Genomic DNA, 16,714 nt, shown 5'->3' with positions numbered 1-16,714 from the left:
TTTAATAAGTCAGAAAAATTCTTTAAATTTAATGAAATTGTCTTTAAATTTGTTGTCTTTTTGCATCTTGACTACAAAGCAAAAAATCGTTCAAATATAGGACATGTTTTGCAACACTTTATTTTAAAGACGTTTCTTACTTAAAACATAGCATAATTTCTACTGGAAATCGAGTCTTAGTTTGGAAAATAAAGTTGTGGTTAACTAGTTTTTAAAGGACTTTGATAGCATATGAAGGAAAAATGCTGAAAAGGCGAAAAATTAAAATTTGCTTCCTAGAAGCAAGTACACAAAACCCAAATTTAAAAGAGAATTGTGTCTTAAAAGTATCCTTACTTGTATTCTCCGCTTCTTTGGCTCGGAATCAATACCAATTTTTAAAGTAAAGACAAAATCTTTGGAACCGGGCATGCTTTTTTTTCAGTGTACAATCCACTTTCACCGGAATTTTCGTGAAATCAATTCACTTGCAAAAGTCTTGGTGAAAGTTGAACTATGTCCAAGATGGGTGTATTTCCGTTAAAAAAAAAGTACTCGCGTAAAAAATTTGAAATGTTTTATTTTTAATACATGAGTTTTATTAAAACTGCGTCATTTTTAATTAAAAAAATAATAAATTATAATAAGTCTATTGATTCCACTTATTTTGATTTTCGCCTTAGTGAATTTTTGGGTGATTTGTGCAAAGAAAAAGAACGTGGGATTAAGAACACCAAATTTTCACGTTCGTGGATTTGACGTGAATAGTGGAAGTGGAATTGAAATGGATATCGGAACATGGGTGTTAAGCATCGTTTCATAACTGTTGATGAGACATGGATCCACCACTATACTCCAGAGACAATACAAACAACGGACTGAAGCTGGAGGAAGTGCCCCAATGAAGGCAAAAACAATTCAATCGGCTGGTAAGGTTATGGCAACGGTTTTTTGGGACTTCAAAGGTATTTTATTGATTGACTATCTGCAAAAGGGTAAAACAATAAATTCAGAGTACTATTTCAACCTTTTGGATCAAATAAATGTACAAATTCGAGAAAAACGTCCTGGCTTACAACACAAAAAAATAATTTTTCATCATGACAACGCACCAGCGCACAAGAGTGTTTTAACAATGGCTAAAATCAACGAACTAAAGAACGAGTTGCTTGACCACCCACTTTATTCTCCTGATTTAACTCCCAGTGACTTTTACTTGTTCCCAAATCTAAAAAAAAAATCCTTGCTGACAAGCGTTTTAACTCAAATGAAGGTGCAATTACAGTTGTAAACCACTATTTTGAAGACCTTGAGGAAAACTATTTTAATCAAGGGATATAATTGCTAGTGTTTAAGTTCAAATTCGTAAGGTCAAAATTTATTCGTTAGATGGGGACTTAAAATCTTGTAAAATAACAATTTCCCCCTCGTTAGGAAATGTACCCTAAGCTCTGGATGCAGCTCTGTGCTTTCAGCACAATTCGTTACATTTTTCTAACGAGTCGCGCCATTACCGTCTTGCGGCGTCTAACTTTTGTTATTATTCGTTTCTGGATTACGTCCGTCCAACGATTGTTTTGTAAAAGGTAAATAATAATCTCCCAAAAATTCAATAAAATTACGTTTTATTGAAACATCATTGAAAAGAAAAACTAAATCCCTTGTGTTTTTATTTATTTTATTTCTCGGTGCTACGCATTCATTGGTCCAATCGAGCCGGATACTTGCTTACAGCAATTAATAAAGGGTTTTCTTTTTCTTTTCCAAAGGAAAGTGCTCATCATTGTGAAGCAACAACAAAAAGCAGCCATTTGCAGCCATATTTGTGAAGGATTTATATTGAAAATTTATTTAAATAATTATTTATCAACACACAGGTGCGTATGTCAGTGTTTTATTAAAATAATTGAGCAAATCGCGAGTGTTTTAAATTTAAACCGCGGTCGTTTTACAACATTGATTCAATTATTTCGTTTTGCCGACGGCAAATTGCATTTCTAAAAACACACATTCGTTGCTACATACGTACGCACATTTCTTTCGTTTGTTTGATTTCGTTTTGTTAAATGATATTCAAGTGAAAGAATAATCAAAATAAAAAGTGAAAAATCTATTGTATATATTGGTGTTGTGTGGTGAATTTAAACGTTGACAGTGCTTATTTACTTCAAAACATTATTTGCAATTACGTTGCCTTTAACTTGAAGTAAATAAAACAATAACAAAATACACGCAGACTCCAAAGGCTCTGTTGGTCGTATTACTATTGTAAACAAACATCAATCGTCACTGCAGTCAACGTTTGAATTACATACCTACGTATGATCAGTGATACACACACGTATATACATACATATTTTTTTTGAGCTGTGTTTCTTTGGTTTATTTGTTAACCCTCACGGGGCCGCGAGTCGTAAATATTTTGAGGAAAATTATAAAAATTTTTGAAATTGAGTTTTTTGGGTTTTCGTGTTGTATGACCCATTAGCGTTACGCGCATTAGTAAAAATTATCGTTTTGGTCACTGTGCACCCTACAGGCGGTCCGGTACGATCGTATAATTTTTATTTTATCATATATATTACGTATATATTTTTATTTCTATATTTTTTATTATTTGCGATTTTTAATTTTTTTGGGGAGATTATTTGGCGTGGAAGTGTAGAGGTGTATTTTACAGTCCGTGCACCCTACATTTGGTCTTACAGACATTTTTTATAATTTCTTATAAGTTGTTGAATTTTTTTGATCATCTGGTTTTCGTGTGTGAAGTTTTGATACAAATTGGCGGCAGTCAGTATTCTTCGGTACACTGAGCGTAATTTTCGTAAATTCATTCATACACTGAGAGAAATAGTTCGAAGATTTTAGTAGAATTTTGAGATTTTTAGAATTTGACTTGAATAATTTGCCCATTTTTTTGTACACGGGGAAAAATATTTTGTGATTCGGTACACTGAACGAAAATTAATTGTTTCTACACTGAGAGAAAAATAGTCCAATATTTTACAAATTGTTTGAAATTTTTGATTTTAAGTTTTGAAGTGGTTGTTTTACGAACAATTGTTTACACTTCAAGAAATTTTGTGGTAATTTTGGAGCAGTGTGAGAATTTGATACACTGAAAGAAAAATTTTGTAAATTTTTGTTTTTGCATTTTTGGGCATTTTGTGCAAATTTATTGATTTTTCGGCCAGTTCTGCGTGTTCACATACTTTACGAGTTTTTGTGAATTTTTGTGACGCTGAATTATTTTCAATATGCCAGTTAATACATTCGCGCGATTCATTAGAGCCGCTGATGCGGTTGAGAAGTTTGGGACACGGGTTAGCTCTTTGAAGGAGGAGAATTTAGATGTTTATTCTCTAAGGGCTCAGGTCGAAGAGGCGAAATCACTCTGGGAGAAAGTGAAAGAGAGGTATGAGGAGTGTTTAGACGATCTTCAGGAGGATTCAGATAAGGGAAAGGTAGAATCTGCTGACGGCAAGTATGAGACAACTTATGATGCCTATATTCGTATTGTTTCCACTATCGAAAGGAAAATAGACGGTCTGAAAGCCGTTCATAGGGCGTCAACTCCTATACAGCAGGCCGATGTGGCGGATATTTCTGCTCGTTCTGGTAATGTGGATGTATCGGGAAATTCTCTTTTGTTAGGTGTTGACCATGGTGCGGTCCATAGTTTGGCTTTACCACCATGCGATATTGAGGTTTTCGATGGTGACTTTCAGTCTTGGCCAACATTTAGGGATTTGTTTACTGCTGTTTATGTAAAAAATTCCCGTCTGAGTGATATTGAGCGCTTGTGTCATTTGCTCAAAAAGACTAGTGGCGACGCCCGTGAAGTTGTAAGAAGATTTCCTCTCACTGATAGGAGTTTCGAGTTAGCTTGGAGGACGTTAAAGGAAACTTATGACAACTTGAGAATTTTAGTCAGCAATCAGTTGAAGCTTCTTTTTGACCTTCCGGTCTTAGACACCGAGACAAGTTCTGGGTTGAAGAACTTGCAGCGTGGTATAAATGCATGTATTTCGGCGATGGCTGTGAATAACGTTCCTACGAACGATTGGGATCCGATTTTGATATATTTGTGTGTGCAACGTCTACCGAAGATTAGTGTTACTTTGTGGGAACAGGGTATAAGTGATAAGTCTGCGTTGTCGTCTTGGGTGGACATGGATCGTTTTCTTACGGAAAGGATTCAGACACTCACGTGTCTGCGCGATTTGAAGGGTATCGATGCTTCGAGGAGAACTGATGGCAGGAAACTGCGAACGCATTTTACGAATGCAGCTCCGAAATCTTCGCCATCTAGGTCGCGTAATTCGCAATACACTTCTCATTCTTCTAGAGATTCCGTCGATAAGATGTGTGTTCTTTGTCCACGACAAAGCCATCATCTTCGTGTTTGTCCGAAATTTAGGAATCTTTCTGTGAATGATCGGTTGACTGCTGTGAAACGGTACCGCTGTTGTTTCAATTGTCTATCTCGTAGACATGACGTTAACAACTGTGCTACATCTCGCAGTTGTGAGAAGTGTCAAGGAAGGCATCATACTTTGCTTCATCGCGATTCTTCCCATTCTACGAATGTGGCGACTACGTCTTCGACGGTTTCGGCCGCTCGTCCTACGGATTCTAGCGGTTTGATTGACCCGCAGCCTTCCACTTCGTCTGGAATCGTGTCTGGCACTTCGGCCAGGCAAGTATTTCATGTTTCCCAGAACAGGTCGGTACTATTAGGGACGGCTATGGTGAACATCGTTCATCAGGGTATGACGTACCCAGCTCGGGCTCTTATTGACCCAGCATCGGAAGCCTCCTTTATTACCGAAAAAATGCAAAAGTTGCTTAGGATTTCGATAACGAGTGCGACGTCTTCGATATCGGGCGTGAATCAATCGGTTTCGATAACTTCTCGAGGTATTTGCCCTCTGAGTATAGGGTCACCCATAGATGGATCGGTCTTGGTAGAGGCGACTGCGTTGGTCCTGCCTAGGATTTCTGGGAATTTACCGTCTTTCCAAGTGAGTCGGAATTATATGTCACGTTTGCCAAATTTACGTTTAGCTGATCCTACTCTGTTCGATAGTCGTCCGGTTGATCTATTGTTGGGGGCAGACGTGTATCCCAGAATTATATTACAGGGGGTTCGGTCTGGTATTTTAGGGTCGTTGATTGCTCAACAGACAGTCTTCGGCTGGCTCATTACTGGTTCAATTCCCACTTCCAGTGTGACGGTTTTTTCAACGACTGTTGAATTTATGGAAGAAGATGGTCTTGACAAGACTCTTCTTCGCTTTTGGGAATTAGAGGACTTACCAAGACGGGCAATTTGTTCTCCCGCAGATAAATTTTGTGAGGAAAATTTTAAGAATACCACATATAGGGATTCCGATGGAAGATACGTAGTGACTCTTCCGATAAAACCCGAATTACAGGGACAAGTCTTGCTTGGACATTCACGGACAAGTTGTTTGAAGCAGTTTATTCGTGGTGAGGCTTCGCTTTTACGAAAGCCTGAAACAAAATTAATGTATGACGGGGTGATTAAAGAATATTTGGACTTGCAACATATGAGACCAGTGTCGTCGACTTCTCCTGCAGATCAAACTGTGTGTTATTTGCCACACCACCCGGTAATCAATCCGGACAAATTGACGTCCAAACTTCGAGTTGTCTTTAATGCTTCGCATAAGACCTCAAATGGTAAAAGTCTGAACGACATTCTTTATGTGGGACCCACATTACAATTGGAATTGGTTCATTTGATTTTGAGGTGGAGATTTTTCAAATACGTTTTTAATTGCGACATCACACAGATGTACCGCCAAATTAGGGTAAATTCGGCCCATACTTCTCTGCAGCGAATTGTCTTTAGGGACTCCCCACAAAAAGATGTACAAGACTATGAGCTGCAGACCGTGACATTTGGAGTGAATTGTGCTCCCTATTTAGCTATACGGACGTTATTGCAATTGGCCGATGACTCCGAAGATGACTATCCCCACGCGGCACATATTCTACGAAGGTGCATGTACGTGGATGATGTTTTGACAGGATACCATGACGTGGATACTGCTGTTGAATCTAGGGACCAATTGATTAGAGTACTATCATCGGCAAAGTTCGAACTGAGGAAGTGGACTTCTAATGAGCTAGCCATTTTAGAATCGCTTCCGGCTGACCATTTGGTTGACGCCAAATTACTGGAGTTTGTTGAGGCCAGTAGTTCGAAACCGTTGGGTATTAGGTGGAATGCGCAGTTAGACTTGTTTTATTTTGAGATGAAACCGATTGAGCAAAAATCTCGGTTTACGAAGAGAGAGGTTTTATCGGCTATAGCTAGGCTATTTGACCCTGTTGGCTGGCTGGGGCCAGTTATTATAGTGGCGAAGATAATTATGCAACAGGTTTGGTTGGATAAGATAGGATGGGACGAGTCTCTTCCGTTACAAACAGAGCGACAATGGCGAAAGTTTGTCGAGACCTATCAGGATGTGAATCACGTTCGTATTCCTCGATGGGTCAATTACTCCACAGACTGTGAGGTAGAATTACATGTTTTTTCCGACGCCTCGGAAAAAGCATACGCGGGGGTAGTATATGTTCGTGTGGTTACGCCGCAGGGACATATCTTCACCCATTTGCTATCTTGTAAGACTAAGGTAGCCCCCATCAAATCTATATCTTTGCCACGTTTGGAGCTTTGTGGGGCAGTTTTGGCCTCAGAACTTTACAAGTCTATAGCCAGGGAGTTAGATATTGAATTTCGACGTGTTTATTGTTGGACGGATTCTACGATCGTCCGCTCTTGGCTTCGAAAGACGCCATCTACGTGGTCTACTTTCGTTGCGAATCGCGTATGTAGGATTCAGGAGAATACTGGGGGACAGAATTGGTACCATGTTCGTTCTGAGGACAATCCGGCCGACTTGGGAAGTCGCGGAGTGTCGCCTGCAGAGTTGGCAGTTTCAACGCTTTGGTGGCATGGACCAGAGTGGCTCTGCTCAGATAGTTCTCAGTGGGATATTAGTGATTTGACCCCTCTTGAGACTGACGTTGAGGTACGGGCGGTCAAGACTCACGCATCGTTTTTTACGAACTATGAGGACATTTTAGAGAGATTTTCTTCGTTAGATAGGGCTCAACGAGTCATCGCATATATATTTAGGTTTTATCACAGGACCCATTATTCACATGCTAGTCGAAATGTGTATCACGACACGACGTTGACGGCAACTGAATTAAAGGCAGTGAGACTACGTCTAGCTGTTCTTTCTCAAAGGGCTCATTATCCAGATGAGTACGGTTGTTTGATGGAAAAGAAACCGTTAGGTTCCAGGAGTTCGTTGTTGTCATTGAATCCATTCCTGGATGAGGAGGGGGTTATGAGGTTGAATGGTCGTTTGAGTAGGTGTCCTACCCTTTCGTATAGTGAGCGACATCCAATTATAGTGCCGTATAATAGTAGATTCGCTAGGTTACTGGTGAAATATGTTCACGACATATCTATTCACGGAGGAAACCAGTTGGTTCTACGTCTTATTCGGATTGAGTATTGGATTCCTCGTTTAACATCTTTGATTAGATCGACTATTAACCGGTGTAAACGGTGTCTGTTGGATAGGAAGAAGTCTTGTACGCAGATCATGGCGGCTCTCCCACCGGAGAGAACTGTACTTACCAGACCGTTTACTACGACTGGCGTTGATTTTGCGGGGCCTTTCGAAATTAAGTCATTTATAGGGCGCGCATGTAAGATAACAAAGGGTTATGTTTGCGTTTTTGTATGCTTTTCGACGAAGGCCATACACTTGGAAGCCACATCAGACTTGTCTACGACAACGTTTCTGGCCGCTTTTCACAGATTTATATCTCGACGCGGTTGTCCCAAGACCATTTTTTCGGATAATGGTACAAATTTTGTAGGCGCTTCACGCGAAATGGAAAAAGAATTGAGAAGTGTTCTTAAGGAGGGACGTGATAAGGTGTGTTCCGCATACCAGTTTCAGCAGCTTTCCTGGCAGTTTATCCCTGCCGGGGCGCCACATATGGGTGGTCTCTGGGAAGCTGCTGTCAAAAGCTTCAAGACGCATTTTAGGAAGCATGCATCAGGATTCAAATTTACATTTGAAGAGTTTTCGACTGTTCTTTCGAGAATTGAGGCTTGTTTAAATTCTAGGCCGTTGTGCCCAATGAGTGAAAGTTCTCACGAATTGGTAGCACTTACGCCTGGCCATTTCTTGGTAGGATCTCCGATCTTGGCGCCTCCTGAACAGTTAGAGGAGGAATCACCACTTCATTTGGTGCATCGATTTAGGAAAATGAAGGCGCTGTCGCAACAGTTCTGCTTACGGTGGAAAGAGGAATATTTGAAAGGCTTACAGAAAAGGTATAAATGGAAATTTCCGCAGCGTGATATCGAAGTAGGGGACTTGGTAGTAATTCGTGATGAACAATTGCCTCCTACATCGTGGAAGTTAGGTCGTGTGGATGACGTCCACCCGGGATCTGACGGTCGCGTTAGAGTTGCTGACGTGAGAACGGCAAACGGTGTTGTAAGACGGCCGGTGGTAAAATTGGTCATACTGACCGAATAGTTTTCGATCGTTCATATAGTAAGCGTCATCTTTCTTTTCGCAGTACAATGGAAAATATGAGGGAAATTGTTAAGACTCTCCCTGACTACGAGGATGACGTCCCGATGTCCGATGAGGAAAGAGAGATTATAGAAAGTGATGTTGCACCGGTTCTTCGCGAGCCGTTACCAGCAATCGAGCAGGTCCCTGACGTCGGGATGACCCCAGTCGTCGCCTCTTCACAAGAGGTAGTACCGACACAAAAAGTTGTCCCTCCGTCGGGGGCTGATACGGCTCCAGCTGAAGTATCTGCAACTAAGGCAGCAGAATCTTCGTCTTCCCCTACGGGGACTGCCCAAAGAAATTCGGACTCGAGCCCAAAGCTTCATTTAAACAATTGTGTGTTATGCAGGCGGAAGCATAATCTACGGTCGTGCCGCAGGTTCTTGAAAATGCGGTTGGAGCAAAGGCTGCGCACCGTAGTTCTACATCGGGTGTGCTCCAACTGTCTGGGCAGGTCACACATGCGATCGACCTGCAATGGTCGCGAAAGGTGTCGCGAATGCGGAGAGAGCCACCATACGCTTCTGCACTCATTCGAGCAACAACAACGTCCTTCCGCTCCATCGTCCGATTTGTCTAAGAGAAAGTCAAATTCAAGTCCGTCCGTTAATTCGTCCGCGTACTGCATTACAAATGCAACCCCCATATTTAGTCCGTTGTTAGTTTTGCAACCAACTGTTACGCTTGGTCCCACTATTGTGTTGATACTCGTCTTGTCCGGTCGTCGAATTCCCGTCCGAGCTGTCCTCGACCCATGTGCGGGGTACAGTATGATATGCAGTAGTCTTGCCCAAAGCTTACGGCTTACTTCGGCAATGACAGCGCAGAACGCCTTTTGTCCGCTGATCGTCGTATCCCGGCACAACGCGGAAAATAAATTGATTTTTTCCGCCCGGGTGACAGATTTATCCCGTGTGGTCACCCCATCGGCGTCGGCTCCAGACTCCATACGAGAGCATTTTGAATGTCTCCAGCTGGCCGATCCAGTGTTTTATCGCCCTTCCGGGGTGGGGTTGGTCCTGGGGCCCGACGTATACGCAAGGGTTATTAAGCCTCAAATGTTTTCGAGTCCGGGATTCCCTTTGGCGCAGCTGACGATATTCGGCTGGGTGATTTCAGGGCAATGTCAACCATGAATATGTGTCGTAGGTCATCCTGGCCAATAACCCAGACACTGCAGACCCTCCGGGCCATGAAGTTTGAAAAAATTAAAAGAACTAATAAAAAAAAAAAAATTGCTCAATTTGAAAATGATACTGACAACGCATTTTATATTTATTTTGATATCAATATATTGTACATATGTAATATTCTATGAATTACTGAATTTCAATTACAACATAGCTGGATGTTGCAAGGCGGGCGGAATGTTTAAGTTCAAATTCGTAAGGTCAAAATTTATTCGTTAGATGGGGACTTAAAATCTTGTAAAATAACAATTTCCCCCTCGTTAGGAAATGTACCCTAAGCTCTGGATGCAGCTCTGTGCTTTCAGCACAATTCGTTACATTTTTCTAACGAGTCGCGCCATTACCGTCTTGCGGCGTCTAACTTTTGTTATTATTCGTTTCTGGATTACGTCCGTCCAACGATTGTTTTGTAAAAGGTAAATAATAATCTCCCAAAAATTCAATAAAATTACGTTTTATTGAAACATCATTGAAAAGAAAAACTAAATCCCTTGTGTTTTTATTTATTTTATTTCTCGGTGCTACGCATTCAGCTAGAAAAGCGTAGGACTAAGTGTATTGAAGTTTCAGGAGATTATATTGAAAAATAAAAATATTTTTGAAAAACTAACTATTCTCTTTCATTGATAGGCTAAGAAGTTTCCGAACCATCCTCGTATTATTTAATGTGAATATTAGAATGAGTAGTCGGAGTAAAGAGAATAGACATTCGGAACCAAGAGAATAGACATTTTTGGCATTAATGGCACAATTTTTTTCTTGGTTCGTTAAAAGAAATCGGAACGCACGAGGAGTTAATCAAAATATTCAGGCAAAGGACTTTAAAAAAAAAAACGGTGTAAATATACAAAAATTACAAATATACAAAAATTCATAAGAATAACGAAAGTGCACTATATTTTTTTTAGAGTTAGGACAGTAAAATGAAAAAAGGAGGAAATAGTGATAGGCTAAGAAGATTCCGAACCGCCCTCGTATTATTTAATTTGAATATTAGAATGAGTATTCGGAGTAAAGAGAATAGACATTCGGAACCAAGAGAATAGACATTTTTGGCATTAGTTATGGACACAATTTTTTTTTTTTTGGTTCGTTAAAAGAAATCGTAACGTACGAGGAGTAAGTTAAAATATTCAGGCAAAGGATTTTAAAACAAGAAAAAAACTGTGGAAAGTATACAAAAATTACAAAGGGATCTTCATAAGAATAACGAAAGGGCACTATACTTTTTTTTAGAGTTGGGACAGTAAAATGAAAAAAGGAGGAAATAGTGAACAATTTAACAGTAAAATGTATAAAAACAAAGTTTAGTTCCTCTTTATTAATAAGTAGTCCAAGAGGAGTTGACGGACACCTAAAAATATAAAAGCGGGCATTAAGTTCGAGTTTTGCAGCTAAAACAATTGAAAAACTTTATTTTCTTTAAAATGAATTATTAAAAAGTAAAAGGCAAAACAGAGTCATTTTAGAGCGATAATGCCAACTTAATACCGGCCTTAAAGGTAAAAATGAAATTAAGTACAAAACACGATAAGTTTTAAATGCATTTAAAATGGTGTTAAATGCTAGTAAAAAACTGTTCACGCCTAAATAAATACATGTGTATATTATAAAATTATTTAGCTATGTATGTTTATACTCGATTCCACGTTCTTCTTTAGTTTTTTGTTATAAAATTATTATTTTTGCAATAAAAAAGAATATTTTATCCAAAAGCTCAGTCCATTTCGTTTATATCAAGCACTGTTTCTGACTGTAAATCTTGAATAACCCAACGTGGGTTATTAAAAATTTCATATAGTATATATATAAACCTGTAAATTAAAAAAAAAATGGTGTTCGGTCGGAGCAGGGATTAAACGCACGACCCTTTGCATGCAAGGCAGACATGCTTACCACTGCTCCACGTGGTCAACAAATGTATGTTTCTATTAAATAATGTTATGTTTGCATGGACTCGTGGGCGCTGCAAACTATACTATATAAATGTAACTTATAACGATAATTGTCTACTGGTGACTATAACAGCTACGTAACCCAGTGGATAGAGTGTTGGCTTAGAATCTGTATGGTCCTCGGTTCGATTATCCGTCCAGGCGAAAGGTAAAATTTAAAAAATAAAAGTGAATAATTTCTTCAACATTATTTATATTACAGAAAAAGTTGCCAAGAACTAAAAAATGTCGTGGAAGTGAAAATTATGTTATGTTAGCACAATCTTCTTTGGGGAAAATTCTTCCACGCATATAATATTTTTGGGCTCAAAATGCTTCCAAACATATAATATGTTCACATTAAACAAACATATTAATGTTTCGGCAGTATCCAATAATATATGTGCTTCCTGCAAAATATGTTTGGAACATATGTTAGAGAGGCGATTTTTTTTTGAGGGTGTACTTGTTTGCATATTCAGGCATACTTCGGTTAGTTTGACAATAATACAACAGTTAAGAACTTATCTTCAATACATTCTGTATATTTTTCTACAACTAAATTTTCATTTCGCAAAGCTATAGCTACCAAAAAGTCAAAACTGGTACTAAAATAAATTTAATATTATCAACAAAATCCATAATTCTATGAGTTAAATAAACTAAATGGGCGTTTGGATTAAAAATATTTCCATGCAACAATAACCCACAAAATTGCCACATACGTTGGAAAAGCTACAAACATTCCCAACCCAAAATTATCGCATTTGATCTATGAATTATGGGAAATTCAAAACCAGAAAAAAAACTGAAAGGATTGTAATACAGCTAAATCTCCAAGAACACTTTGGTTTTTGAAAAAATAACTTAAGTCTGACTTTGTCAAGAAAAATAAACATATCAAGGCTAGAGTTGCATATTAGCCAGCTGATTTTGATTCCATGGCATAAGGGATGTAATATTTGACGTAATTTACAATAATTTCATGGTAATTACCCAAGACAAGGAAAATAAAAACGAATGCAGGACGCCCATAGCGCCGTAAAGTCTAAACATATGTGATGCATTTTCAAGGGGGGAATTTACCCAAAAAAACACACACGCACACACTCATACAAATTCTCTAATAGGAAGGGAAAATTTGTGAATATGTTTTTGTTGCTGCAACAAAATCGAAAGGATTAATCAAATTAAGTCACCTCAAAGATGACAAACATATCTGGACTTAAGATTAAAATAGAGAGCAAGGATATTTTATATATGTGAATATTAAAAACATTTTCAGGATCAATTTGTGGCATAGGGGTGCGCGTTAAGTCCACCCAGGTAATCAATAGATTTAAAAATCTTATAAGATCTGGCAATGGGATTAGTACTAGCGACAAGGATCATAAGGAGGACATCAATGGATTTGTGATGCTATAATTTGTAAATGATTGACCAGGTAGGTTAGCTCATGTAAAACTATTTACCATTCAATGGAATAGGAAGAACTGTTGCTACAACTTCCTGCATATGTTGACCATTCGCGGTTTGGTCAAATCGGGTACCTGGATTCCTAGAAACTGAATATCCTAGGTATAAATATCATCGATGTGATGACTTCCTTACACAGTAACCAATCATCTTTGGAAGAGACAACATCTTAAGAAAATTAAAAACTCAACTAAAAATCTAAACACCTTCAATATGGGTAATGTACACACTGTAAATTGTGTTTTGGCTCCTGAAGATGGCCACAACCATTCACCAGGTTTAATGAAAAGGACTTATCAACGTATTAGCTTCAAACGTAATACCACCACCACGAGTAGTAATGGCAGTGATAAATCTTCATCAAGCTCCATACCATCCCCATTGGTATCGCCGAAATTAAGTAAATCAGGAAAGAAACGTTTGGTCTTGAAACCCATGCCTCGTTGTTCATCATTTGAAGATGTTTCGGCCTTGAAGAATTCCTCAAAGAAACCTCTTAATGATCCCACCTATTTGCTATGGAAAAGAGCCTTTGAACAACATCGTCCTAAACCTGCTGCCGAAGCTCAAAGTCATTGGGCTCGCATGCGCAGACGAGTGCATAACATGAGCTCAGCTGTGAGTGGACATTTGACACCCAAAGGATTTCCGGCATTCGTCTTAAAAAGGCGTCAATCAAAATCCAAAAAATCTATGCCCAATAGTCCTCGTGAAATTCACAATGATAACCGTGTACAAATACCACAACATTTGGCCACAAAAGTAACCCTAACCGGTACCACAATATCCTCAGTGAAAACCCCTTTGAAGGGCAACCCATCCTCGGCAGTAAATAAACCCAAATATACCCTGGCTCCATTGAATCTTTTATCCAAATTGCCACAATGTAAACAGGCGATTATAATCGAGCAACTTTATCGTGATATAAAAGAAATGGAATCACGCTATGACGACCAAATGGAAACTTTTGTACTGTAAGAGAAGAAAAAAATCAAAACCCAAAGAAGGACAATTGCGGCTGTGGTTTTTTAAAAGGGGGAGTTTCCAAAACTCTTTCAACCTCACGGTATACAAATAAGCTGAGCTATTTGGAAAAAATAGAGAGAGATACAATACAAAGATACAAAACCCTCAACACATCCCCATCCTTACAACAAAGGCTTTTGTTGTTATCTGAAAAATTGTGGTTTCTCTCGGATACATTTCACATTTAATGACTTGTGGTGAACTAAAAAAAAATTAACTTCTTTAAAATTTCCCCCAAAAATGGAATTTATAGTATTTTGTATTGGACTTTTCTTTAGTCTATAAGAAAATATTTGTTGTGATATTTATTTTAATTTAATTTTTATTTAAGTTTATATTTAGAATTAAGATAAAATAAAAACTAAAACATTTAAATGAAATATCCTCTTTCATCAATTTCCATTAAAAATCAATGCCTAGCTAGGACCTTCCTGAAAGTGAATGCCTTCAATACACAACTCCTTTGAGCTGTTGTCATTTTGCACAGCAGGACATCGAATGACAAATTTGGTCTAGTCAAGGGATAATCTCCCAGAGAATTCATTTGTCTGTTGCAAAACAATAGTCCAACATAAAGCCCAAGGCCACCACAGTAATCCACTCAAGAGCAAGTAAGCAATTTATTCCATTATTGTTGAATAAAAGACAACAATAGTGTCAATATTAAGCCTTTATGACTTAAAGGAATCGTAGCAGGATTATTGCTGAACGGAAGAAGTCAATATTTGTTAAAAAATAAAAGAAAACAAGTGGGCTGTAACAATTTAATTGTTTCCTTATTTCAAGGTCATTAAATACATAATGCATAGCATTTTCACCTCAAATTCAACATCTTCAACTACAAATGAATCTTTAAAAAAAATGGCAGATCGAATAAAAATTTCCCGTTTGTGGGAATTTTTACAGAGGAATGAAAAAATCAATTTTATCATCTGAAACGCTCTTGGACCACGGTTGCCGCTGCTCGTAGAATTCTACCAAAATGGTATATTTTTTACCGTTTTGGTAGATGTGCCAAATTCTCCTTTCCACCTAAGAGGTAGATCAATTTTCTATAGATATACATTTTTGACAAAATTTTCTATAGAAATAAGTTTTTGACAAAACTTGCTATAGAAATAAAATGTTGACAAAAATTTCTATAGAAATAAAATTTTGACAAAATTTTCTATAGAAATAAATTTTTAACAAAATTTTCGATAGTAATAAAATTTTGACAAAATTTTCTATAGAAATAAAATTTTGACAAAATTTTCTATAGAAATAAAATTTTGACAAAATTTTCTATGGAAATACAATTTTGACAAAATTTTCTATGGAAATAAAATTTTGACAAAATTTTCTATGGAAATAAAATTTTGACAAAATTGTCAAATTTTAACAAAAAAAAAACAATTTTGAGAAAATTTTCTATGAAAATGAAATTTTGAAAAACTTTCCTATAGAAATGAAATTTTGACAAAATTGTCTATAGAAATAAAATTTTGACAAATTTTTCTATGAAAATAAAATTTGGACAAAATACTATAGAAATAAAATTTTGACAAAATTTTTATATAGAAATAAAATTTTAACAAAATTATCAACAGAAATACAATTTTGAAAAAATTTTCTATGGAAATGAAATTTTGAAAAAATTTCCTATAGAAATGAAATTTTGACAAAATTTCCTATAGAAAAAAGGAAATTTGACAAAATTTCCTATAGAAATGAAATTTTAACAAAATTGTCTATAGAAATAAAATTTTGAGAAAATTTTCTATGGAAACAAAATTTTGACAAAATTTTCTATGGAAATGAAATTTTGACAAAATTTCCTATAGAAATGAAATTTTGACAAAATTTCCTATAGAAAAAAGGAAATTTTACAAAATCTCCTATAGAAATGAAATTTTGACAAAATTTCCTATAGAAATGACATTTTGACAAAATGTCCTATAGAAATGAAATTTTGACAAAATTTCCTATAGAAATGAAATTTTGACAAAATTTCCTATAGAAATAAAATTTTGAGAAAATTTCCTATAGAAATGAAATTTTGACAAAATTTCCTATAGAAATAAAATTTTGAGAAAATTTTCTATAGAAACAAAATTTTGACAAAATTTTCTATGGAAATAAAATTTTGACATAACTTTCTTTGGAAAAAAGATTTGACAAAATTTTCTATGGAAATAAACTTTTGACAAAATTGTCAATAGAAATAAAATTTTGACAAAATTTTCTATAGAAATAAAATTTTAACAAAATTATCAATGGAAATACAATTTTGAAAAAAATTTCTATGGAAATGAAATTTTGACAAAATTTCCTATAGAAAAAAGGAAATTTGACAAAATTTCCTATAGAAATGAAATTTTTACAAAATTGCCTATAGAAGTAAAATGTTGACAAAATTTTCAATAGAAATAAAATTTTTACAAAATTGTCTATAGAAATAAAATTTTGACAAAATTTTCTATGG

General features: G+C 36.8%; 3 protein-coding genes across 3 annotated transcripts in view; 2 read left to right on the top strand and 1 right to left on the bottom strand.

The window, feature by feature from the left end:
- LOC142228676 (uncharacterized) overlaps positions 1–16,714 on the bottom strand; it is a 596,821-nt gene that overhangs the window by 313,767 nt on the left and 266,340 nt on the right. The window lies entirely within an intron of this gene.
- LOC142229310 (uncharacterized) lies at positions 1,335–10,301 on the top strand. Its single transcript, XM_075299859.1, has 2 exons — positions 1,335–1,856; positions 8,626–10,301. The coding sequence occupies exon 2, from the start codon at positions 8,630–8,632 to the stop codon at positions 9,758–9,760; it is 1,131 nt and encodes a 376-aa protein (XP_075155974.1). The 5' UTR covers positions 1,335–1,856; positions 8,626–8,629; the 3' UTR covers positions 9,761–10,301.
- Positions 13,393–14,494, top strand: nullo. Its single transcript, XM_075302208.1, has one exon. It carries the CDS (start codon positions 13,438–13,440, stop codon positions 14,200–14,202), a length of 765 nt encoding a protein of 254 aa, XP_075158323.1. The 5' UTR covers positions 13,393–13,437; the 3' UTR covers positions 14,203–14,494.

Source organism: Haematobia irritans, chromosome 3 (genome assembly GCF_050003625.1).
Source record: "Haematobia irritans isolate KBUSLIRL chromosome 3, ASM5000362v1, whole genome shotgun sequence".
In the NCBI taxonomy this organism is placed as follows: domain Eukaryota; kingdom Metazoa; phylum Arthropoda; class Insecta; order Diptera; family Muscidae; genus Haematobia; species Haematobia irritans.
Note: the sequence above shows the minus strand (reverse complement) of the source record. Positions and strands in the feature narration are given on the sequence as shown.